At 50.1% G+C, this 24,527-nt stretch overlaps 1 protein-coding gene across 2 annotated transcripts; it reads right to left on the reverse strand.

Moving 5' to 3' along the window:
• Window positions 1–10,571: 10,571 nt before the first annotated feature.
• USB1 (U6 snRNA biogenesis phosphodiesterase 1) lies at window positions 10,572–24,523 on the reverse strand. 2 transcript variants are annotated; one of them, XM_044256052.1, is made up of 7 exons: window positions 24,367–24,523; window positions 23,070–23,236; window positions 21,422–21,605; window positions 15,523–15,576; window positions 14,031–14,136; window positions 12,689–12,772; window positions 10,572–11,643 (listed from the first exon to the last, which is right to left on the reverse strand). In XM_044256052.1, the coding sequence occupies exons 1-7, from the start codon at window positions 24,474–24,476 to the stop codon at window positions 11,539–11,541; spliced, it is 810 nt and encodes a 269-aa protein (XP_044111987.1). In that variant the 5' UTR covers window positions 24,477–24,523; the 3' UTR covers window positions 10,572–11,538. The 2 variants fall into 2 exon arrangements, with proteins under 2 accessions (XP_044111987.1, XP_044111988.1); XM_044256053.1 differs by lacking the exon at window positions 10,572–11,643 and adding an exon at window positions 11,667–11,884.
• Between the last annotated feature and the right edge of the window lie 4 nt (window positions 24,524–24,527).

Genomic DNA, 24,527 nt, shown 5'->3' on the forward strand with positions numbered 1-24,527 from the left:
GACCCAATTCCAAATATGACCTGAACAGGGGGGATTTATAGCCAATAAGCAAGTGGAGTGGGAGTTTGGAGGGGTGTTGGGGAAGTTTCTGGCTAAAGATATCACCTGGTGTGTGTGGGGAGGTGTTGTAGGGATGCCTTGCGTGATAAGATCTCAGGCTGGGAAATTCTGAATAAACTGATTTAGCAGGATTCTTGCTAAACTGGATTCTAGAAGGAAGTATACAGAAGGGCCTCCTTGGGGAGAAGGTTTCGGGGGATCCTGACTAAAGTTTGGTCAAGCAAAGAATCTTTGTCAGTCTCTCCCCTTGCTCAAGTGAAGAAAAGAAATTCTTCTTTCCTCTGATCAACGTAAGTCCATTTCTTAGGTGGTTGCCTTTTAATCCTTTAGAACCTTGGTGACAGTAGATAATGGCTGTTCAATACGAGACACAAGACCTTTAATGAGAGGAATACCTTGAAGATAGGTAGATGAACACTGGAGACGGAATCAATATGTGTACCCAACTTCACAGACCTTCAGAGATCTACCAAGGAAGGACCTGTTGTCCTTCCTTGGCGGTGTGAGTTAGAATGTCGGTGAAACATTTCTTCCTTCACCTCTTGAACCTTCCCGGTTATGGCAAAGATGTCCGGTAGACCGTTGGGGTTGAAGATGCACTCCTTACTTCTTTTTTTTTTTTTAAAGATTTTATTTATTTATGTATTTGACAGGCAGAGATCAGAAGTAGGCAGAGAAGCAGGCAGAGAGAGAGAGAGAAAGGTGGAAGCAGGCTCCCCGCTGAGCAGAGAGCCCTATGCAGGGCTCCATTCCAGGACCCTGGGATCATGACCTGAGCTGAAGGCAGAGGCTTTAAGCCACTGAACCACCCAAGTGCCCCGCAGTAGTTACTTCTGACCGCTAGGCAAGTGCCCTCCTTCTGTAACCAGGGTCATATGGAGAATGGCTAGCTGGGTTTCTTGTAGTTAACCAGTCACTGATTCAAGACCCACAGTGGTATTACCCAGGGACAAGGTGAATGGCTTCGGCAATGAATAGATGATTGATTCTGTTGTGGAATCTAACTTTTTGAGCCTGGTGATAAATTCCTAGGGTTGGTACCTAAAAAAGGTGGCAAACTCCCCCACCACCCCCGCAAAGTCAAGAGGTCCTGGATGGAACACAGGCCCAGTTTTGTGGCCGTTTTTTCTACCTCACCTTCCCAGGAACAGAGGTCACCTATAAGAGGATCTGGGATGTTGTTCTTTTCTTTCTTTCTTTTTTTAAAATTTTTAATTATTTTAAAGTTAAAATTTTTTTTTAATTTTTAATTTTTTTATTAACATATAATGTATTGTTAGCCCCAGCGGTACAGGTCTGAATTGCCAGGTTTACACACTTCACAGCATTCACCCTCCCCAATGTCCATAACCCCACCACCCTCTTCCTCCCCCTCTCTCCCCCCAACCCTGTTTGTTTTGTGAGATTAAGAGTCTCTTATGGTTTGTCTCCCTCCTGTTCTCATCTTGTTTCATTTATTCTTTTCCTACCCCCCAAACCCACCACATTGCCTCTTAACTTCCTCATATCAGGGAGATCATATGATAATTGTCTTTCTCTGATTGACTTATTTTGCTAAGCTTAATACCCTTTAGTTCCATCCACATCTTCGCAAGTGACAAGATTTCATTTCTTTTGGTGGCTGCATAGTATTCCATTGTGTGTGTGCATATATATATATATATATATATATATATATACATACAATGGAGAATATATATATTTCCCATATACCACATCTTCTTTTTCCATTTATCTGTTGATGGACATCTAGGTTCTTTCCATAGTTTGGCTGTTGTGGACATTGCTGCTATAAACATTCGGGTGCACGTGCCCCTTCGGATCACTACATTTGTATCTTTAAGGTAAATACCCAGAAGTACAATTGCTGGGTCATAGGGTAGCTCTATTTTCAACTTTTTGAAGAACCTCCATGCTGTTTTCCAGAGTGGTTGCACCAGCTTGCATTCCCACCAACAGTGTAGGAGGATTCCCCTTTCTCTGCATCCTCGCCAGCATCTGTCATTTCCTGACTTGTTAATTTTAGCCATTCTGACTGGTGTGAGGTGGTATCTCATTGTGGTTTTTATTTGATACCTCTTGTTCTTATAGTGAGAGCAAGGTGACCCTGAGGGAGGGCATGGTTGTTTTAGAGAGAATTTATGGATGCAAGAAGATTACAGGAAATAGAGTAAGATAAAGAGATTTGGGGGGCACCTGGGTGACTCAATGGGTTAAGCCTCTGCCTTCGGCTCAGGTCATGATCTCAGGGTCCTGGGATCAAGCCCCACATCGGGCTTTCTGCTCAGCAGGAACCCTGCTTCCCCCCCTCTCTCTGCCTGCCTCTCTACCTACTTGTGATCTCTCTCTGTCAAATAAATAAATAAAACCTTAAAAAAAAGGGGGGGAATTCTTTAAAAAAAAGAGAGAGAGATTTGGTAAGTTTGATAGGTAGCAGGGTCCAGTTGGCAAGGAACAGCCAAGAAGTATGGGTTCCCCAAAGTCAGAACCATTGGGAATTAGCCAGAGGTCATAGAAATAACCATCTGGTGGCTGAAGATAACCAGAGAATGCTAATTTTGAGGAGAGAGGGGAAAGCTGTGTCTGGAGGTGATTTCTGTGTGGTTGGGCTGGGTCTGAGAAAGGAGCTAGGAGGTGCGGTGGGGACATTTTCATTCCCATGAGGGATCTCCAGGGACCCCTGTAGTGGCCTGGGGCTTTTATTCCGGATTTAGTGCTGGTTAGGGAAGTGTAATGATAAATGTTCATTCTCAGAAGAGGGCCTGTGGTAAAATCACAAAGGAAAAGACGAGACCCTTGTGAGGATGGACTGGAATGGGTGCAGGGTTTTCTCGTGGGGCTAATCACCTGGGTTAAAACAGTGGAGGGCAAGCTGCTTCCCTTTCTTGCTGTACCTTTAGGGTTTTTCCAGGCTTGTGTTTCTGGCCGTTGAGGCCAGGGGCAACCGCTTGGTACAAGTCAAAGCGGAAGAGTCCGAAAGACTGTTCGTGTACTATACCCTGCATTTTGTCCTTTTCCGTGTGAGCCGTGTCAAATAAACCACACAAGGTGACTCAAGAGATGAACTTGGGGACTGTGGAGCAGCCATCTTGGTGTTTCCAAAGTCCATTGGAGTGGCTTAAATACACAGCTTTCCCCATCCAGTTCTTTCTAAGTCTGAAGCTACCATTTGGGCCGTGTGGATTTCTTTCACGATTGTCTGAGGAGCCGTCCTAAAATAGTGCTCTCTCAAGGAAAGTGAATAATCCCACCGGGGGTCTAGGCCTTGAAAGCAGGATGCAAGGGCACAGTCCCAAGACTTGGAACCTGCTTGGATTTTTGGGGTGGGCAGGGAGCAGCCTGCTGATGCAGCGTACTTATCAGTCCATCTGTTTCTTTAGGTCGCGTCTGAATTTTTCGTGCCGTGTCCCTTGGTTTTTTACCTTAGTCATCTACTGGGATAACACAGGTGCCTCTAGAAGTTCTGCTATTTGGGGTCTATTTTTAACTGGGGGACTGGCCGCTGTCGAGAATCCTCTCTGGTTTACGTACCCAAGTCACGTTCTACCCCAAAGGCATTGCAGCTATCAGTATATATGTTAACCTTTATTCCTTCTGCTCTTAATGCAAGCCCAAGTAAAAGCAATTAACTCAGCAATGGGGGCTCATTTGACATTTGACAGGGCTCAGTATTCTAGAGGTTTACATTGATCAGTGATGGCATTTCCAGTCTGGAAAGCTCCATTCTCCTTAAGGAGGTAGGAGCCATTGAAATGAAGAGTGAGGTCAGAGTGTGTGGGGGAGGTGGCTTCTGAGGAATCTAGCCTAGGACATGATAATGGTCTAGTGTTAAGGACACAGTCGTGGGGCATCCCATTAGTGACTGAGGGAAGTAAGGTGGCAGGGTTTGGACAGTGATGTAAGGCGGTGTGAGAAGGAGAGAGTAAGATTTCATGAGCGATAAGTCAGGAGGCAGAAAAGTACTATGTGTTTCCATCAAGCAGTAGGGTCTGTGCCGCAGAAGGAACATGTATGTCAAGCAGATGACCTAATGCTAAATCAAAGGCCGCTGGGACAAGTTTGGTGGTTCTAGCCCTTAAGGTTCTCAAAAACATCTTTGGATAGGCACCCCCAGACTCCCGGGTGTGAGGCTGCCTCCTCAGTTTCGGCACTAAGGGAGTGAGGTGGTGGGAGAGAATGTAGGTTTAGCTACATCCTGCAGATCCTCCAAGATCCCAAATGCCTATCGGTGGTTATCTTCTTTCAGGGAGAGGAAAATGTCAAATAGGGGAGCCTTGGTCTGTGAAGACAGTTTTACGTACAGTCAGAGTACCATGACCCAGATATCAGACTCACGGGGGCTTAGCTGAATTTTGTCCCTGGGCGCTTGGTGACCCTTTCTTGCTAAAGCCTTAGGAAGGTAGTTGGTGTCCAGGAGAGGCTGTCATGACTGTCAGAACACAGAAGGAGGTCATCTACGTATTGGATTAAAGCGGAGTCTCCTGGGAATTTTAAGTCCCTCAAGCTGGCATTTAGGGTGTGGGGGGAGTGCATTGTAGGAGCCTGCTGATGGCTCTCCCAGGGGAGGAGAACACGTACCGGGACTCCTTAGGAAGGGGAATTCTACACAAGATGGAACACACATCGGGGGCTGGGAAGTCCTTGGGGGGGGTTGGAAGAAGTGGCAGAGGGAATAGCATTAGGATTAGGCGCCAAGGCCAATCTGGATTTAACAATTTGATTGACAGCTTCTCAGATCTGGCGCTGATGCTTTTGCCCACTTGGTATTTTTGATGGCCAAAATGGGAGTATTGCATGGATTAGAAGTGAGGATTAGAAATTTTTTTGTCTAATAAGCCTTGAATTATCGGGTGGGGCCCCTGCAGAGCCTCTGGCTTTAAATGATCCTGAGGAATCCTGGGAAGGGACATGGAGATCTAGTTCTATCTTTAGGGGTTCTGTATCTATTTATATCCATAAAGAAAAGGGAATCCTGTCCCATAGTTGATTTAAATATTCGGTGAGGAAGGTGTTAGGTAAAGGGAGCAGAGGACCCCAAGGAAGTCAGAGCCCTAGGGATGGTAGACATGGAGGGGAGGAGTCAGGGACCTAAGAAGGAGACTTTCTAGGGCATAATGAACTTTTCTATCTTACTCATAAGAAGATGCCTCCCGAACAGGCTTCCGGGTTGGCAGAACTGGCAAGGAAGTGGTACCGAGCTTCAGGAGGTTCCATGGAAATATTAAGGGGTGGAGACAGAGGTAGGCAGATAAGAGGTACATTATGAAAACTCCCCGTGGGTAAAGTTCGGTGACTCGAGGAAGCAGAGCAGGAAACAAGCTGTGACTAAGGGTAGAACACATTGCCCCGGAGTCAGTGAGAACCGTGATGGGGTGCCTTTGAACGCGTAGGGTTATTTCCCCTTGTGAGTTTTGTGGCCGTTGAGGGCACTGGACATCTACTTCTTACGGGGAGAGTCAAGAATTTTCTGGTGAGGACGGGACTCGGGTTTTTTCCGCCTTCTTGAGGCCTGGCATTCCCAGGCCCAACATAACTTCTTTCTTACAATTTCAGCAAGTGTCTCGATCGATGGAAGACGGTGATTTTGGAATTTGCCATAGATGAAAATCTCAGGTCCTCCTGGCTGTTTTAATTGCAGTGTCGTCAGCCAGCATTCTGTATTCCCAGTGGTTCTGAAATACCATCTTCCCAACGCTGGGTTAATGGCTGGTGCTTACACATGTCTGCATTTTGCCAGAAATATTATTTCTCTGGAATGTGTCAGGGACCTCTGGTCTGAGACCATTTCCAAAGCTTGTGGCCAGAGCTGCGGCTCTTTGCCAGTTCCAGCCCAGAGACTTTCTGACTATTGTCTTTAATTGATGGTGATCGTTAGGCACATTTCATCTTCGTTTATAATTTTGAATACATGACCAATCTATTTTGGTGAGAGAGACCTAAAGAATGGCTTCTGTCTTTCTTTTTCTTCCCTCATTTTCTTCTTCTTCTTCTTTTTCTTTTTTTTTTTTTTAAGATTTTATTTATTTATTTGACAGAGAGAGATCACAAGGAGGCAGAGAGGCAGGCAGAGAGAGAGGAGGAAGCAGGCTCCCTGCTGAGCAGAGTGCCCGATGCAGGGCTCGATCCCAGGACCCTGAGAGCATGACCTGAACCGAAGGCAGCGGCTTAACCCACTGAGTCACCCAGGTGCCCCTCTTCCCTCATTTTCTAATGGGAGTTAGAGGTAGTCTGATACCCTTGATGACCTTCAGGTATGGTGCTCCTTCGACCTTTCCAAACCGAAAGGAGGCACCCCAAGGCCAAACCATAGGTGGAGAAGTTGATCTAAATCAGGGAGTCTGGAGAGCATGCCCCAGAACAAACCTAAAGTAGCCAATAAACCTTTTCCATTTCTTTCAGGAGTCAGGAAAGTCCTCGACGGTGGCATGTTAATTCTGACCGAGACCAAGGTTTGAATGGCGTCTCTTCTGTCAACCATGGCATAAGAACGGGTAGGGGTCACACCCTGGGCTTCATCTGCAAGAGATGGGGGTCTGGTGCACCTTCAGGGTGCAGGAAGTGGAGGCGCTGGGCGTGTGTTGGTGAAGGACATTTTGGGAGAGAGGGATGGGTATGAGGAAAACTGCGAGGCCGTGAAGGGTTCTGGAGGGTTTGCTGAATCAGAACAGAGTCTCTGAAGATATTGTTTAAGTACTTCTATAGTTTGAATGCGGTTTGAATCATTTAGTTACTTTTTGGCTTCTTCAGACCAAGTGAACAAAGCAGAGCATTGTGCATCAGAGAATTTTGTTTCTTTTGCCCTAAGGCTCCCCTTAGGTGGACTAATTTGGGCATATCCAAAGAGGCCCCCAGAGGGCCCACTGTAAAGAGAGTTTCTGGTGAAGTTTTGCTAATGAGAAAGAAAGTGGACAGCATTTGGCTCTAGAAGGGTAGAGTCAGAAGGAGTTTTGAGGAGAGCTTTCAGTCACTTGAAAAGCTCCCGTGTTCTTGACCTTTACTCTTAGGAACAGAAATAACTGGGACTCTAACCCAGCCTCTGTTCCTTACAGAGATGGGCCTCCTCGAATCAAAAAAAACCTAGGACTCATCTGGTCTCTGTTGACCCAGGATCTAACGCAGCTTCTTACAAACAGCTGCTTGCTTGGGACTCTGACCCAGCTTCTAGAGAATATTCAGAATCCTAAGAATCCAAATCCTCTCCGTGTTTCAGGGGACATTTATTCAAAGCAATGGGCTCCAGAGTCAGATTCATCATAGGATACCCAAACCAGCAAACAGAGTGGAGACAGAGGGTCTACGTGCACACCATGAAGCCTGGTTGTCACGTCTCTGAGTCTGATGCTGGTTCTGGGTCACATCTGGGTCCCTGCACCAAAAACTGTTAAGGATAAGAAACAGAGTCAGAGAGAAGTTAAAGCAGTGAGGATAGATTTTACGGGAAAAAACTCTCAAAATAGGGAAAGAGACTCCAGGGAAGACCTGGGCTCAATTCCCAACACAACCAGAACAATGGGAGTTTATAGGCAAGGGGCCGGGTTGGGGGTGGGGGGTGGGAGGCATTGGTGGATGGGAAATCACAAGGAGTCAGTGAGTCTGGGGTGGGCTCTGGTTGAGGCAGGCGGTATCACCTGGGGATAGTGGGGATGGGGGGGGATGATTGGATTATCAGGGATGGGGATTTCTCGATAAACTGATTTAGCTGGTTTCTTGCCAAACTGGATTCTATAGCAGCAAGTACACAGAGGGGCCTTATTTCTTCAGGGAAAAGGTTGGGACAATTTTATCCATTTCCACTACCTTTTCTGTGGGACCCCTCATTTGAGAAATGGATTTCTAAATGTTTTTAAAAATGAAAGTAACAACGGGGTGTTCTATTACCTTCTGATGTACCACACGACGATCGAACAATTCTATACCTGCACTGTGCTCACTGTCATCAGTGGGGTGGGCTTCTAAATTTTTTACTCTGAAATGTATGGTAGGTGTCAGAAATGGACAGCAGGCTTGTCTTGGTTTAACGGAACGCATTGCAATCTTTCACGATATTTATTGCCAATTGGTCAATTTACAAAGAAGGATTTGAGGGGCGCCTGGCTGGCTTAGCCGGTAGAGCCTGGGACTCAGGGTTGATAGTTCAAGCTCCACACTATAGAGATTACTTTAAAAAAAAAAAAAAATCTTGAAAAAATTAAATAAATAAGTAAGTTTGAGTTTAGGAGGTTTTTAGTTAAGAGAGGGACCCAGGAACAATGAGTAATGCTCTTACAGGCCTGTGGTCAGCTTGGTAATTATTTTCTCTCCGTTGGAGGTTCCTCTCCTGGGGTAAATCCTAAATAGGAGGCATCCCTTGTGACCGGACCTTGAAGCCCCCAGTGTTTGGGTTCTGGCCCCTGCAGGCTCCAAGGTGGGTTTGAACACCCGTCTGTCATGGGGGCCTGTGGCTCTGCAGGGTCTGGCCAGTACCCAAGGCCTGAGGGGACTAGCCTTCTGTTACCCAGCATTAAACCTTCCCCACATTTCGCTAATACCATTTCATCTAGAGCCTCCCGCCACCCCGCCCCTCTTGTTTTCTTGGAGCCTTTTGGGATCAAAGCTCCCAGCTTCACTGTGAGCCCCTGAGGGGTAGTGAGGGGTTGAGCAAACAGGTGGGGATTAGAAGCCAGGCCTGGGGTGGGGGCAGGGGTCTGCCTCAGCACTGATTTACTGGGCGATCTGGAGCAAGTTGTTTCCCCTCTTTGGGTTTGTCTCTTCACTAGTAGAAGGAGGGTTCTGGTTCAGGTGGTGGCCGAGGTCCTGGTCAGAACCAGGCCCTGGACCCCCACCCCCATCCTTGGCTGCCATCCCCGACCCCCCTTGGCCTCTCAGGCTCCCGGTACCAAGACAAGGCATAAACAAACAAGCCGAGGTAATTTCCCTCTTCCTTGGAAACAAAGCTGGGGTGGTCTGGAGAGGCCTGCGGGAGAGAGCCAAGAGTGCCAGGTGGAAAGGGGCCAAGGAGGCCTAGAAGATCACTTCCCTGCCCTTCAGGGAACATCTGAGGACACCCAGGCCAGATGTGTTGATTTTGCGCTCTCTTTGGTGTGAGAAAATCCCCATCAGGAGCATCTCCCTCTTCCGAGCCAAGCCTGCCAAGGGGTGGACCCCAGGCTGCGCTGGTCTCATCGTCTGCCTTCGGATCACATCTCCTCTTATGGAAGAGCCCCAGCTGCTTCTGCACTGTCAGCCCAGTGCTGGGGAGACGGCGGCGGCTGGGCTCCGAGGCACACTCAGTGTTTGGGCTCCAGCCAAGCCCTGCCGCCCAGCCTCCTGCGGCCAGCCTGGCCCCTCCCCCCTCAGGGACTCTCTGGCTTCCTTCCTCTATCGCCACCTGCCATTCCCCACTGAAGAGCCCCTTCTCGATCTTGGCCCATTTCTTCAAGTTGCTGCACTGTAATTCCATCTGGGCCACATCCTCCCCTGGGACTGGCGCAGCCAGCCCTCCTGGGTTTGTTCATGGTGGGGCTGCGCTCCTGGGGAGAGCCAGTGGTCCTGATGAGGAAAATCGGGTGGTCTGGGCCTACAGAGCAGCCTAGGTGGAGGCTGGCTTCCACGCTGAGGTTAGAACCCGCCGGAAATCGGAAATCGGGATGTTGCTTGTACTTCCCCAGTGTTAGAAGTGCAGGGCTGGGGATGGGGATTCTTCTCCCGGTGCTCTGGCTGCCCCCTGGCTGTAAGCATCCCACACAGAGCTGGTGGCCCTGTAAGTGCCCGCTGCACAGGACACTTGCTGTGTTCCTTGCAGGCCCGGAAGGAGGCTGGGCTTCCTCTCCCTTTCCAGCGTGACCTCAAAATCCATAAGAACCGACTGCCCGGTTGGAGTTGAATCAGCAGATCAGTGCAGTGGAGTTGGGGAACCAGGCACGGAAAGTGAGTTCCCGCATCTTTGGGCTGGGATTGGGAGCTTGCCTCAGAGAGCCCAGAGGTGCTGGAGGCAGTGAGAGCTGGCGTGGCAGGTCCCCTTTCCCCAGGCCTGGGGTGAGGAGGGGAGAGCCGGCCTGACTGGGAGCCCCGGGGCAGGACTGAGGTCAGAGCAGAACAGAGATAAGGGATTTCAGCTGTTCTTCTGCACAAGTGGAATACCCATTCCTCCCGGTTTACTTTTTGGGGCGGGTTACCAGGAGGACAGAGGAGATGGTTCTAGAAAGGGCTCTGAACGTGTTGTAGCAGCGTCAGGTCTGAATGCCTGTGCTTACACTGATGAGGAGTTGGGATTCCCCCTCACCCGGCACAGGCCCTGCCCTGGGCCACATGTGGTCTGTGTCACTTGTCTGGGGTGCAGGCCTGGCAGGCCGGGTGACCCCACTATCAATTTACCGAGGCCTCATCAGTGCCTCCTCTCATGGCCACTCCAAAGCCATAACGGGGACTCCCAAGAGTACCCCTGACACTGAGTGGCATGCTGGAGAAGGTGCAGGCAGAGGACAGTCATCTTGTCACCTAGCTGAACAACAGAAGCAGTCCCAAACAAAACCCGAAATTGAAACTGTAATTTTTACTGGAACATAATTGAAAACAATAACATAAAAATATCTCTCATCACCAGAGATACAGACGACAATTGGAGAGGACTGGTCTTTTGCTCTGGTGAAAGCCTGATGGAAAATAAAAGGCCCGGACAACCCCTGGCCTCTCCTTGGAGCCCCCCTCAGAGTGCCCATGGCAGGCGGCTGGAGGCAGTGGAGAGAGAACTGGGGGAAGGCCTTGCCCCTCCGCCTCTTTGGGAAAGCTGAGGAGAAGCCAGAGGCCACAGAGCGTTGGAGGGCTGGCTTAGAGCCGCCATAGCCAGGCCAAAATGAAACATCTGCTCCTGGTTCCCCAGGCACCTGGCTGGGGGCGAGTGGGAGGTAGGAGGTGGGGGGAGAAAACTGAGGCAGAAGCACAAATCAGCGCTCTGCACCTTGGCCCTGAGATGGTCTCCGCTGGTTCCAGAGGGGGAGACCAAAAATAAATAAAAGCGACGGACTTCAGGGAAGGAGGGTGATGGACCCATGAAGACACGGTGTGTCCAGCGTGAGTAGAAAAGAGCCAGGGGAACCCTGATGGAGGCCAATGGCCTCCAGATGCAAACAGCTGATGGGGGGAGGGTTTGGGGTAGGGGCTGTTTGTTGGAGGGGTTACAATGGGGTTGCTGGCTGAGTCTGGGTGGGCTCACCATGACCCTGACTTTCTTTTGTGCCTGGCAAGTCTACAGGCCACAGATCTAGAACTAGGAAGCCCAGGCTGCCCTCTACTGGTGATTCCTGATAATGACCACACATAGCAGGGCCGGACCTGCACCCAAACCAGCTGGGAGGAAACAAGCCCCCAGGAAGCACCAGCAGTGCCTGCGCTCCAGTCCAGGCCTCCCTCTGGGAGGCTGGGAGCCTCCCCAAGTCTTGGAGCAGGCTTCTCCGTCTCTGCCTGGCCTGCAGAGGGGCCTGGGATGAGGGTCTCTGGTGCTTACTTCAAAGGCATGGAGAAGAACTTGTTCCCAGACTTGCAGCGGACCTGCTCGGCATGCGCACGCAGCACCATCTCGGGGTCTTCAAACTCATCCACAATGTTCTTCCACCGGAAGATGAGAAAGGACAGTTGCATTAGGGGAATCAGGGACCCAGAGGGCACTGTGAACAAGATCAGCCTACTAAAATCCTCCAGGGGTTAGGCACTGCAGAGGGAGGCTGAGGGACGGACACACAGGCTCCACGCTTAGGAGTCTTGTCTCATCAGCTCTGCAGTCTGGGGAGGTGGGTCCTATCATCCCAACTTTGCAGAGGAGGAAGTGGACGCTCAGAACCTGATAAAGCTGGAAGGGGGATGGGGTCTGCTGGAGCCTGAAACCAGGGCTCTTTACCCCATGGCCTGACTAGGCTAAGAGCAGAAGTGGCTCTATCCTCCAGCACACACTTTGTCTGGCTTGCAGTATGTTAAAAAAAAAAATTCACATTAGTGCCAACATTTGAAAATGAGAGATTGCATGTACAAGTCTGGATTTCTGGTCTCCCTTGAAAAACAGAAGAGCTAGCGACACGGTCCACATTCCTGCACGGCAGGATCCCCCACTCTCCTCTCCCTACGGTGGAGGAGTCCCAGCTCCTCGGAGGGCCCTGATGGGAAGGAGAACTGTCTCACCTACTTAGCAGAATAGGAGGGTTACCAGGGTGGGCGCGCCTCACGCCTGGCACGGTTCACTCATTTCCAACACCTGTCGGTCCCCGCTGGGCACCTGAGCCTTAGACCTCCGGGCAAGGGGCTAGGACTTCAGGAGAGGCCTACAACATTCTCTCAGATCACTGGTGGAGGGCAGTGCTTCTCAAATTTTAACGTGCACGCAAGTCCCTAGAGATCTTGTTAAAATGCAATTCTGATTTCTTAGGTCTGCGTTTAGGTCTGCATTGGGGCCAGAGTCTGGATGGCTAATAGGCTCCAGGGGGCTGCAGCCAAGGGACTGTCGTCTGAATAGCAAGGTGAGGTGATAGGGGTCTCTTTGCCCAGATTCTGGTTTGCACACACGATCCTCAGGGCCTGCCGCCAACCCTCCCACTCCCCAACACATGGCCTGTCACTCCTGGCACTGGGCGCCCTCTGTGCTCCTGCACTGCGAACACACCTGTAGTTCCCGCAGGCACCGTCCTTCCAGCTGGAGACGCGCGTCCCCCACACACCAGGCCAGACTGACGTGGAATGAAGGGTCCTGTGGAGGAACAGCAGGGAGGCAGGAGGTCGTCTGGATGCCTTGGCAGGTGCAGACGTGACAGGAGGTCTGTGACTGTTGTCACGGTATCCTTGCCGGAGCCCTGGCCTGCTCCATGAGGGTCTAGACCCTTAGCACTGACCAGTGTTGTTCCCAAGCACCCTCCGCAACTGAAAGAGCTCTGGGTTGGCCCCAGCTGTGGACTGAATTGTGTCCATGATCTCTCCCCTCCCTACCCACCAGATGCCTATGTTGAAGCCTCAACTTCCAATGTAATGGTATTTGGAGATGGGGCCACTGGGAGACCGTTAGGTTCAGAGGAGCTTTTCAAAGGGAGGCCGTCGTGATGGGATTTGTGCCTGTGTGAGAGAGGGCAGGACGCTGGCTTCCTCTTTTTCTACCATGTGAGGACACAGCGAGAAGACCGCTATCCACAAGTCAGAAAGGGAGTTCGCACCAGAAGTGGACCATGATGGCACCTTGATTTTGGACTTCTAGGCCCCAGAACTGTGAGAAAAGAAATTTCTGCTGTTTAAAGCACTCCATGTAGGGTATGTTGTTACGATGGGCTCAGCTGACTAAGACAGTCCTGCTTCCAGAGGCTTTCCCTTAACAGTCATTAAATCTGGGACGTGGACGAGAACGCAGGCTCCAACTCTATTTTCTGATCTAGAACATTTCAATCGATGACATACTTTCTAAGATGAAGTGAACAAAAACCAAAATGTCTAAAATTATGAGTAATAATCTCCACTGAAATTCATACTCCTATGCCTCAGCAAGGTTTTAAAAGAATACATCAAGCAAAACCAAGGGCCCTTTAAGGACCTGATACTCAGTTTGGAGTCAAATACCCCTGGAGGGCATGGGGCGCCCCCAGGTGAGGTGCTGAAAGGTGGGAGAAGCCACCACTCTTCCTGGTGTGTCAAGTTCACTAAAAAAAAAAAAATCTGGGAAAACTACTATTTCTTAAAAAAGAAACATGAACATGGACCCATATGGAGCAGAATGGGTAAATCTTGTGCACACTGAAGATGAAACAAAAGATTTCTATGAAGCGTCGGACTTCTGACGGGCTGCACCTAAGTGCGCCCCTGGCTCCTCTACTTGCCTGTGTCCTCTGAAGTCTGGCATTTGGGACGCTTCAGGGGGGCAAGTTCTGGAGGGCTCTTCAGTTTGCCTCTAACAAGGGCTCCTTTGAGGATGGTTTGTTTCCACTTTTAGGCGGGCCAGTGGAGAGGAAGAGGCTGTTTATTACCTGGTAGAAAGTGGTGAGGTCAAATTCCTCCATGACTCTATCTACCTCCGAGACCAGGTCCAAGAACTGGGGGTGCCCGGAGGTGACCTCAAGTCCGACAAAGGTCCTGGGGGAGGGCAGAAGTGGAGATAACGTGGGCATGAGATGCAACCCCTGAGAACACAAACCATCCCCACTGAGGGCAGGGGAGGCGACAGGAAGTAGTCAGGTCAGAGCTGGGGGTTCTCCCTCCTCCCCTTCTGGGTGCCTCGCTTGCCCGCGGTCTGAGCTGGCTCTTTCCTCTGTCCCTAAACCTTCCTTCCCCAGTTCTAACCACAAATCTCTCCTCATTCCTGGGGGCTCATGACCCTCGACGAACTCCTTCATCTGCCCCTGCCACGTTTCTACAGCCCCTCACATCACTCCTGAGTCTGAACTGTTTCTCAGGGATGAGGCTCCTGAGCACCGGCTCCCCTCCCCTCAGCTCTCAGACATGCTCCCTCATCTTTAAAAACCCTGCCATGAGCCCACATCTTTAGCCAGACACCCTCCCGGTCTCAGTGAAACTTATTAGATGACTTGCCTACTGTCACTCTCTCTAATCCCTCACCTCCTAGTTTCAACGCACTCCACCACTTCTGAAACATGCTGGGCTCACTGGTGCCTCACGACTGCCCAGTGATGGACGTATCAAGGGCAGGCGTATGACGGCATGGAAATGAGAGGTTATGGAGATGATGGTATGAGCTTAACATTCAACTGGGGACGGAGCTGGGCAGAAGCCCATGTTTTTTTCCAGTGGCAGGCTTTTGTTCACTTTACCAAGATGTTTTTCTCTACCTCTGCCCCCCTACCTCTGCCCCCCTCCCTCCACGTTCCTCTGGTTATTTTTCTTTTCTTTTTTTTTTTTTTTTAAAGACTTTTTATTTATTTATTTGTCATAGAGAGAGAAGCGAGAGCAAGCACAGGCAGACAGAGTGGCAGGCAGAGGCAGAGGGAGAAGCAGGCTCCCCGCCAAGCAAGGAGCCCGATGCGGGACTCGATCCCAGGACGCTGGGATCATGACCTGAGCCAAAGGCAGCCGCTTAACCAACTGAGCCACCCAAGCATCCCTCCTCTGGTTATTTTTCTTAATGAAAGGTTCAGATTTGGGAACAGCTGCTTTTGTAGTCATAGAGTTGGTTAAAACACAAACAAAGAGGGTGCCTGGGTGGCTCAGTCATTAAGCATCTGCCTTCAGCTTAGGTCATGTTCCCAGGGTCCTGGGATTGAGGCTCACATTGGGCTCCCTGTTTGACAGGAAGCCTGCTTCTCCCCCTCCTACTCCGTCAGCTTCTGTTCCCTCTCTTGCTTTATCTCTCTCTCTCTTTCAAATAAATAAATAAAATCTTTAAAAGAAAAAAACACAAACAAAGAAAAAACTGGGACAGACAAGGCCAGAAGCAAAGCACCCTTTGAATCTTTACTCCGAAGAATCTTGTAGAAGGAACTGGGAGCAGATGGGGAGACCCACCTGGTTTTCTCTTGATTGGTATAAATCTTTACCCGGTTGGCAGTAAAGAAGAATCTGGAATTTAGAAGAGGAAAGACCACGTTTCAGGAAGAATAATAAGAAAAAAACAATCTGAAAAGTTTATATTAAAAAAGAGGACTTTGAAAATACCGTTAACTCACTGCACCCTTCATTTTGTTATCCTATTATACAGGTGGTAGAACTGAACCCTAAAATATTAGAGCTGGACAAGGCCTTACATCATCACCCAGCTGAAGTGACACATAACTTCATTCAGATGCTGGCAAAAGTTTTACTAATAGCAGTTCATCCCAATGAACAATGAGACTATTTCAATTTTACTGCTGGGAACTGAGAAAGTCTTATTCATCAAAGAGGTGATAAGAGACGAACATTTCCCATGTGCCAGGGGCTGAACTGAGGGCTCTGTGGGCATGAGCTGAGGGAATCCTCATGCGACTCCGTGACATGGGTGCTGTAACTGCCCATTCCACAGACACGGAAACTGCGGTCAGGTAAAGTTGAATTTGGTAAGCCATAATCTTAACCTCAGTCTGTCTGATTCCAAAGCCCTTACTGTCACCTATGATGCTTTAATGAGGGGAAGTGGGTCTCTGTTGGTGTGTAAATGGGGCAGAAACACCTGCCCGCCCACATACCCACCCATCCCTCAGCTCCGTTACACAGGGCCCATTGGGTTCAGTCAGTAAGTCCTTTCATTCTGGCTGGTTCCTGCTGTATTCTCTGAGACACTAGATCTTAGGGGGGCCCCCTGTGGACCAACCTGGCAAATCCCACTACAGGAAATGATCACTGATGGCCTCCAGGCCAAGGTTCCAGGTGACGGAACACAACCACCCGCATGCTGGGCAGAATCTCACAACCTGTCCGGGGCTCAGACTCAGTGAACTTTTGGCCTCCCCATCAGCCTTCAGCTTCCTAATGCATCTCTTCTGGGGAAAATGGAAGGGGCTGCAGAACCAGCAGGAGCTTGGTTAAGCATCAGGTTTACCCAGAGCTCAGCAAGGGACTTGACAAACATCCTGAAGTGGATGCTGGAGGTTTGTGCCCAACTGTGAGGGTTAATGTTATGTGTCAACTTGACTGTCCGGAAGGATGCCCAAAGGGCTGGTAAAACATGAAATCTGGGTGTGTCTGTGAGGATGTTTCTGGAAAAGATTACCATTTGAATTGGTGAAAGGAATAAAGCAAATGGCCCTCCCCAGTGTGGGAGGGCATTGCTCAATCCACTGAGGGCCTGGACAGAACAAAAAGGCAGAGGAAGGGCAAACTGGTGCTCCGACGCTCTCTGAGTGGAAACATTCATCTCCTGCCCTTCGACACTGGACATTGACTTTCCCGGTTGTTAGGCTTTTAGGCTCTATCAGGACTTATACCATCAGTCATCTCCTACCCCCAGCGCTTCCCCCACCCCCACGCCTGATTCTCAGGCATTTGGCTCAAGGCTGAATGATACCACTGGCTTTCTTGGCTCCCCAGCTTGCGGATGGCAGACTATAGGATTTCTCGACTTTCCTAACTGCGTGAGCCAATTCCTATAATAAATCTCTCTGTATCTCTATCCTATTGGTTCTGTTTCTCTAGAGAGCCCCAACACAGATTTCGGTACCAAGAGCGGTTCTAAACCAGGATTTTAAGGTTGAGTTTTCTGAATTGGTTCCGAGGCTTCTGGAATTAACTCTCTAATCTGATTAGATTCAAAGACACTACTGACTATTTCTAGCAGTAAATCGAGCGCCGGTAGTCCACGTGGGAACCGATTATAGAGACGTGTACGGTATCCGCGCCGCATCATCCCAGGCAACCATCTATTAGAAGGAGCTAAGTGACTGTATGATACTTTCTAACTTTCTATACTTTCTAGTTTGGGGGGAAACTATGGAATATAATGACATGACATTGGTTGTTTGCTCCTAATGTGGCCAAAGTGCTAAAAGAAAAAGGTGAGCTTGGGGATTCGAATTCTGCACTCAGGCAGCATCAAGGACCTAGGAACCTCTAGGTGTGCCCTGCTAGGGAGACCCTCCTGTCCCATAGCCTCAGGGCTGTGAATGCAGAAAAAAAATCGAAGGTGGAACCAAGTGCTGTGATTGGCTGAATTACACCAGTTGAACTCCCAGCTGTGTTTACTGCTACCGTTTAAGTGAGGGCACTGTCTGGGAAAGACGGGGGACCCTTTGGAAGGGGCACACGTGGGAAGCACTGAGCCCCTAAATTCTTACGAGCTTTCCTTCCCAGTGGAAGTGGCCCCCGACAACAGTGGTTTGGGCTTTGCCACCTCCATCTGTGGGGACTCAGCCAGCACTGAGGGTTACCCTGCAGGAGGACGGTGAGGCTCCTCTGGACCCACTCCCACTACCCCTTTGTTTCTATTTTTTTTTTTAAAGCTGTTTTATTTAATTTTAATTTTTTTTTAAAGATTTTATTTATTTATTCGACAGAGAGAGAGAGAGAGAGAGAGAGAGAAAGAACACCGGAGCAGAGGGGAGGGTCAGGGAGGAGGGAAGGAGAGAGAGGGAGAGAGAGAAGCAGACTCTCAGCTGAGCAGGAAGTGTGACTTGAGGCTCAATCCCAGGACCCTGGGATCATGACCCAGATTTAAGGCAGACCCTTAACCGAGCCACCCAGGCGCCCCTTCCAACCCCTACTTTGCTTCTAGACCTATAACTAAAGTCCTGGCAGTCTCCTAAAGGTGAGGTACAAAGTGGGACTCGTGAGATGTACCATACTTCCAAAGTACTACCGGAGTATTCTGATCTACATGAGCAGAAATCCAGGGAACGTGTGTGGTTATTAAAGGTGTGGGATAATGGTGCAAGCCTCGCAGAGTTGGCTCAGGCTGATTTCCTGTTGTGGGCTCATGAAGCAGAGATCCGGCGTGAATGCCACAGTTCAGGGGATGGGAAAGGATCTCACAGTTTGCTGGGTTAGTTGCCTGAAACGTGGACCAAGGGGTGGCTCCAGTGAGGGAGCTGGAGACACCCAAGCTGAGAGGTGGGTGTAGTTACCATGGAAGGCAGCAGAGCCTCGGGCAGGCCTAGGGTACTGGCTAATTGTCAGGGCACTCCAAGAAGTGAGCTAGACAGGAAGCCTGCGAAAGTCTTACTTCATCTGTATAAGCAGAAACAGTGCAGGCCAAGTGAACAAAGTCTAATCCGATCATAAAAGGAAAGTCATGGATCCTCAATTTCCAAACTTGAGCCAGTTTATGGACCCAAGACCCCTTGATGAAGGGAAGGGCCGGTCCCTTTGAGGAAGGACCCTGGTATACTACTAAAATTTTATAGTTCATTTTTTCCCTAGCCTTCTCAAAAGGGACCTATGGCCTTTTGCCAGGGTAATTGTGCATTAGAGAAAAGGAAATAATCAGGCCTTCTGGGAACTACCAGATAAGGCCGTGAACTAATTCCAGGAGACCAAAACATCACTGTGGCTCTCTAGTCAGAGTGGGGGCTCATGGAGGCCAAGTGACCTATGGAATTTCAGCTCAGGCCTGTCTCGGTGGGCCCCCAAACCCACCCTGTGGTTATTTCTCCAGTTCTGAAAGCATAACTGGAATATACACTCAGCGGCTGGCAGAATCCCCACATCTGTTCCCTGACCTGTGGAGCGAAGGTGATTATGGTAGGGGAGCCACTGGAAGCTACCAGAACTGCCTTGACCTAGGAAAGTAGTGAATCAGAAGCAATACTCCATCCCTGGAGGGTTCGCAGAGATCAGTGTCACCACCAAGGACTTGAAAGACATGGGGGAGGGGATTCCCACATCTCCACTCCACTCTCCTCTCTGGCCTGTGCAGAAGCCAGACGATCTCAAAGAATGACAGTGGGTTACAATAAGCTTAAACAAGTCCATGACATTGATGATGACACTGTTGATTGGGCCAAATGAGTGGCAAGTAGCCACTTCTCCGGATTTCACAGAACCCTGGCTAAGACGCCAACCAACCCCTCTTGTCCCAGGAAACTTGCATCGGAGGGCAGTTCTCCCATTTTTTGCTGGTGGAGGATTCTCTACCTCACTACCCCGGGGGTATACACTTGCCCCAGGCCTGGCCACTCAGAACACAGCATTCCCTCAGTTGCATTAACAGAATCAAAGGTGCACTGCCCACTCTTGGCCAGAGGCTCAATCAGACAAACTTGAAGAGGCCACCTAGCTTGGCTTTCTCCAGGACACAGGGGTGGAAACACCCTGTGCTGGCAAGGAGAGCCAGCCCGGTGACCTAGGTGCTGTTCTCTGATCCCACAGGCAGCAAGAGGATAAGTGACATCTGGGCTCCCCAGGGACCAGTAATTCTAGCAATGGCCTGTGGGCAAAGTTTCCAGAGGCCCCAGTAAGGGACTTGTCCAGGTGAAGGACCACTGCGTGCAGAGGAGCCCAGCATCATGGCTTCCTGCCACAGGTTTTGTTCTAACACGGTCCTCGCAGCCCAGATGCATGCAGCGTGGTGATAAAGTCCTTTTTGCCAAAGTCATGTGGCCCCAGACCCAGCTGACATTCCACCTCTACCCAGAGAACAAAGCGGAAAGCAGGTAACTGAAACAGCCTCACGTAGAAGGGGACAGGGTTCTGCTAGCTGAACTCACATATGGAGAGCCTGTTAGCCAAGTTAGACCCATCAAAGTTGTTCCTGACTTTTGCTGAAGCTCTTAAAAAAAGAGGGCTGGCTTTCCAGACCGGTAGACTGGCAGCCCCAAGCTGCCAGAGGCCTCTTTGCCTTTGTGAGGAGGAAGCCCACACAGAGAGGGGCAGAGCTAAGAGATGGTGACAGTCAGGTGCCGTCTTCTGGTCACCCCAGTCCACTCACACATGAAGCCAGCGTGACTTCTGAACTTTTTAGTTATACCAGCCTATGAACTCCCCCTCAGTTTAAGCCACTTTGGGCTGGATTTCTGGTATCTGTGACCAGTACGTCCTAACTAACAGACATATTGCTCCATCAGTTTGGTAGTGATGATAAAAAAACAGGGGTGGGAGAAGGGGGTACTGAATGAGGTGGAGAGAGAAGTTTTAGTCCCAGTTCTCTGGCTGACTGACCTGGAACGAATCCCTTCCTCCGCTGGCCCTCAGAAAGGGCTGAAGCAAACGGGCAGTTCCCTACCTGGGTGAAGTTCGTCTATGGAATTCCTGGGTCTGAGGCCTCCACACTGGGAGAGTGGGGCTTATGCTAGAAGACTTCGGTTTTTCTCCTACACAACTCCACATCCAAGCTTTTGAGTAACACCTCTTCTGAAGCAGGGGCTCTGCAAAGAAAACCACCAACTGGATGGCTTCTTGGACTCCTTCTGGAACCAACACTCAGAGGATCCCTCTCTCCTCCTGTTCATTCAACAAATATCCATTTGATGCCTACAGTCAGCAAAGCACCTGGAGCAGAAACATGGGGAATTCAGAAAGAAAGGGTGCTCCTGGGCCTGCGGGAGCTTGGCTCCCCAGGGGACAAGGACCAGATAGGCATGAAATGAGCATGAGGGTATAAGCTGCCCCAGTATGAGATGATCCCAGGGACTGGGGAACTCTGGGGGAGATTGGAGAGCCTCTGGGAAGGAGTAGGGCTTTGATATGGCTAAGTACAGGAGGAAAGGCACTCCGGTACGAAGAAGAAATATGCATAGTTGAGGAAAGAAAAGTTTGAGGCTAGCCAACCAAGCCAGAGGCGGGGTAAAGGATTCGAGGCTTCCAGAGCTTCTGTGGCCTGTCCAAAGTCACCCAAGGTGGGGTATATGGTAGGCTGCTCCAGATGTCCAGTGTTCAACCTTCAGGTCTGGTCTGCTGGCTAGGGTAGTACGCCCCACACCTACACCCACACAGTAGCTTAGGACAGGAAGAGGAGCTGAGGGGAGGAGAAGCAGAGGAGGAAGCACCAGGCACTCACCGCTGGAAGGAGGCCAGGCGGTCCTTCAGAGCCTGCACAAAGGGGACGATCCAATGATGCCGCAGCACCACGCTCTGGGACAAGCTGACGTGGAATGCCTCCATCCGGACCAGCCGGGGGACACACGTCTGGGCGTGGGCCAGCAACATGTCCAGCAGATCCAGGAAGTCCTCCCTCGTTTCATCTGGAGGCAAGAGTGGATAGGGCGGGCCATTCTCTTAGCCAGGGCCGTTTGGCTGAAGGAAGAATCCCAGAAGGCAGAGAAAGGCCTTCGTTACTCTGGACTTTTGGGGACAATTACTTTGAGAGCAGCCTAGCTCTATGTAGTTTAATATGATTTTTGTGGTTATAGAAGTAACACACATATGCTCACTGTAAAGAGTTCAAGTACGAGAAGGAAATATGCAAAGGAGAAAGCAGGGCCTCCTGAAATCCTATCACCTAAAGCAGCGGTCTCCAAATTGTTTTGATCACCTGGGCCATTAGGAAACAAACTCACAAGCATCCCTGCAATAAACGTGTATTTATTTATGTTACAAATGTGCATGTTACAAAATTATGTCCACTGTAAAATGTACACTCTCGAGAATGGAAATTTTAATTAATTTATTTAAAGTTTATTTATTTTTTGGTTATCTCCATACCCAACGTGGGGCTTGAACTCATGCCCCCGAGATCAAGTCGTATGCTCTTCTGACTGAGCGAGCCAGGTGCCCCCAAAACAGAAACTTTAAAAAGATGAGATAAAAAGAGATATATAAAGAAGTTCTAATACTTTTCTTCCAGATGGGTCAACCTGACCTCTCCCCAGGGGGCACACACCCCACTTTCAAGACTACTACCCTAGAGATCAAGACTGCTGGAGTTGGATGCCTTTCTTCCCAGCCTCTTCTCAGTGCTTATCCTAGTGTACACATTTTATTTGTTGGAAAGATGAGAGTGTACCATTCAAACTGTTCTTCCACTGGTTTTCTTCATGTAACACTACAGGGTGGACAGTCTTCCTTTCAGTGCAGCGGGCAAGCTCATGGTCACTGGTCCACAGTAATCCTTAATCACAAACAACACTTCCTTTATCAGTCCCTATTAGACGTTGAATCTCCTGATAAATATTTAGAATGCTCCTAATTTTTCACAAAGACGAAGAACACCACGACAACCACCACTGAATGTTCACATATTTTTCTTCTTTTTTAACCAAATGTGGGCCTGGAGCTGCATGGGTAACTGCTTGCGCCCCGTGTGTTAGTCAATTTATCCCAATGCCCTGGTGAGCAGGCAGTGTAGAGACTCATTCTTCTGTGGATGGGGAAATGGAGGTTCTAAGAATTGACCTAATTAACACAAAATACTAAGGGCCACCACCTACTCTGTGTATTGTGTTAAGAGCCTGACATAAATTGGGCGCCTGGGTGGCTCAGTTGTTAAGCGGCTGCCTTCAGCTCAGGTCATGATCCCAGGGTCCTGTGATCAAGCCCTGAATCGCATCAGGCTCTCTGCTCACCAGGAAGCCTGCTTCCCAGGGCACCCCCCCCCCACCTACTTGTGATCTCTGTCGGTCAAATAAATAAATAAAATCTTTAAATTAAAAAAAAAAAGAAAGAGGCACCTGTCAGTCTCAGCCTCTCACCCTTTAGACGTTACTCACATGGCACATAGACGTGGGTAGCCCAGTTGCCCCGCTCATGGGGGAAGGTGCGCACCCGGCCTCCATGTTTTTCCTGGTCGTCCTCAGGCTCTCCCTCAGTGTCTAGGAACATGTGCAGCACACTGTCGGGTACTGGCAACCTCTGGCTGGGGAGAGGGCTCTGGGAACTGCAAGAGAGAAAAAGGAAATGAGCACACTTAGCCTCCTGACATTCTCTACCTCTGTAGCTACAACAAAAGTCATAACCCCTTATTCAGGGTGACTGTGTGCATCCATTTCCCACCAAGTGCTGCAGGCAGCTTCTAGATAACCACAAAACTCTTTCCCCAGTACTGTCTCACTGGGGTCTCCCAACAACCCTGGGAGGCTAACTTTAGCTGGGGGCCTGGTTCCCACAGAAGACTACTGGGCAGGCAGCACAGTGTGGTTCACATTCCCTAGGTAGACAAGCCTGAACTGGAGTAGCGCTTCCTAGCTTTGGGGTCTTGGGCAAGTCATGTGCATTGTGTAGGCCTCAGTTTCCTTATCTGTAAAGTGTATCCCGACCTGATAGAGCTATTGTGAGATCAACAGAGATGCCACTGCTTGAAAGGCACTCTTAAAAGCACCAGGCGTGGGGCGCCTGGGTGGCTCAGTGGGTTAAGCCGCTGCTTTCGGCTCAGGTCATGATCTCAGGGTCCTGGGATCGAGTCCCGCATCGGGCTCTCTGCTCAGCAGGGAGCCTGCTTCCCTCTCTCTCTCTGCCCGCCTCTCCATCTACTTGTGATTTCTCTGTCAAATAAATAAATAAAATCTTTAAAAAAAAAAAAAAAAAAAAAAAAGCACCAGGCGTGGCACTTGAGAACAGAAGCTCCATGAAGTTAGACTTCGACCGTTTAGTTCACTGCGGAGCGTCCCAGCCCGAGCCTGCAGCAGAGCGGGTGCTCCATGAGTATTTACCGGATGAATGAAAACACTCTCCAGATGTGGAAACAGACCTAGGATGACGCTGTGGGTGCGCGCCAGGAGATCCTGGCGGCACCAGGAGATCCCGGCGGCACCAGGAGATCCTAGCGGCCAGCGCTGGAGGCTGGACCCGAGCCCACGTTTCCTGCCTCCTCAACCTTGACCTAGCCAGGTGGGGGCACTCTGGGGCTGTGTCCAAGGCTGTCCTCCAGACCCTCCTTCCCGCTGTGCCCCTCTTCTTTCCCTGGCGAGCAGCCCCGCATCATTGTCCCTTTCTCCCCAGGACGCTCGGGTCCCATCGAGGTGTCGCGCGAACCAGCACCCTCCCCAGAAAGATCCTCTCGCTCCTTACCGCCGGCAGCCTCCAGCTCCGGGTCGCGCCAGGGCCCCGGCCGCGGCCTCGGCCTCATCCTCATCCTCCGAGCCGCTGCTGCTGTAGCCCACCAGGGGCGCCGCACTCATGGGGCCTTCACCACAACAGGCCGTATCCGCGAGCGATCGCACCCGGAATTC

The sequence above is a fragment of the Neovison vison genome, chromosome 7 (assembly GCF_020171115.1).
Source record: "Neovison vison isolate M4711 chromosome 7, ASM_NN_V1, whole genome shotgun sequence".
NCBI classification, from domain to species: domain Eukaryota; kingdom Metazoa; phylum Chordata; class Mammalia; order Carnivora; family Mustelidae; genus Neogale; species Neogale vison.

Excerpts from the sequence above, each read along its gene's own strand:
- USB1 (XM_044256053.1), bottom strand. The coding sequence starts at position 24,476 with ATGAGTGCGGCGCCCCTGGTGGGCTACAGCAGCAGCGGCTCGGAGGAT. Across the intron at positions 21,606-23,069 it reads TACCCACGTCTATGTGCCAT|ATGAAACGAGGGAGGACTTC; the intron begins GTGAGTAACGTC and ends TCTTGCCTCCAG. Across the intron at positions 14,137-15,522 it reads ACCAATCAAGAGAAAACCAG|GACCTTTGTCGGACTTGAGG; the intron begins GTGGGTCTCCCC and ends GCCCTCCCCCAG.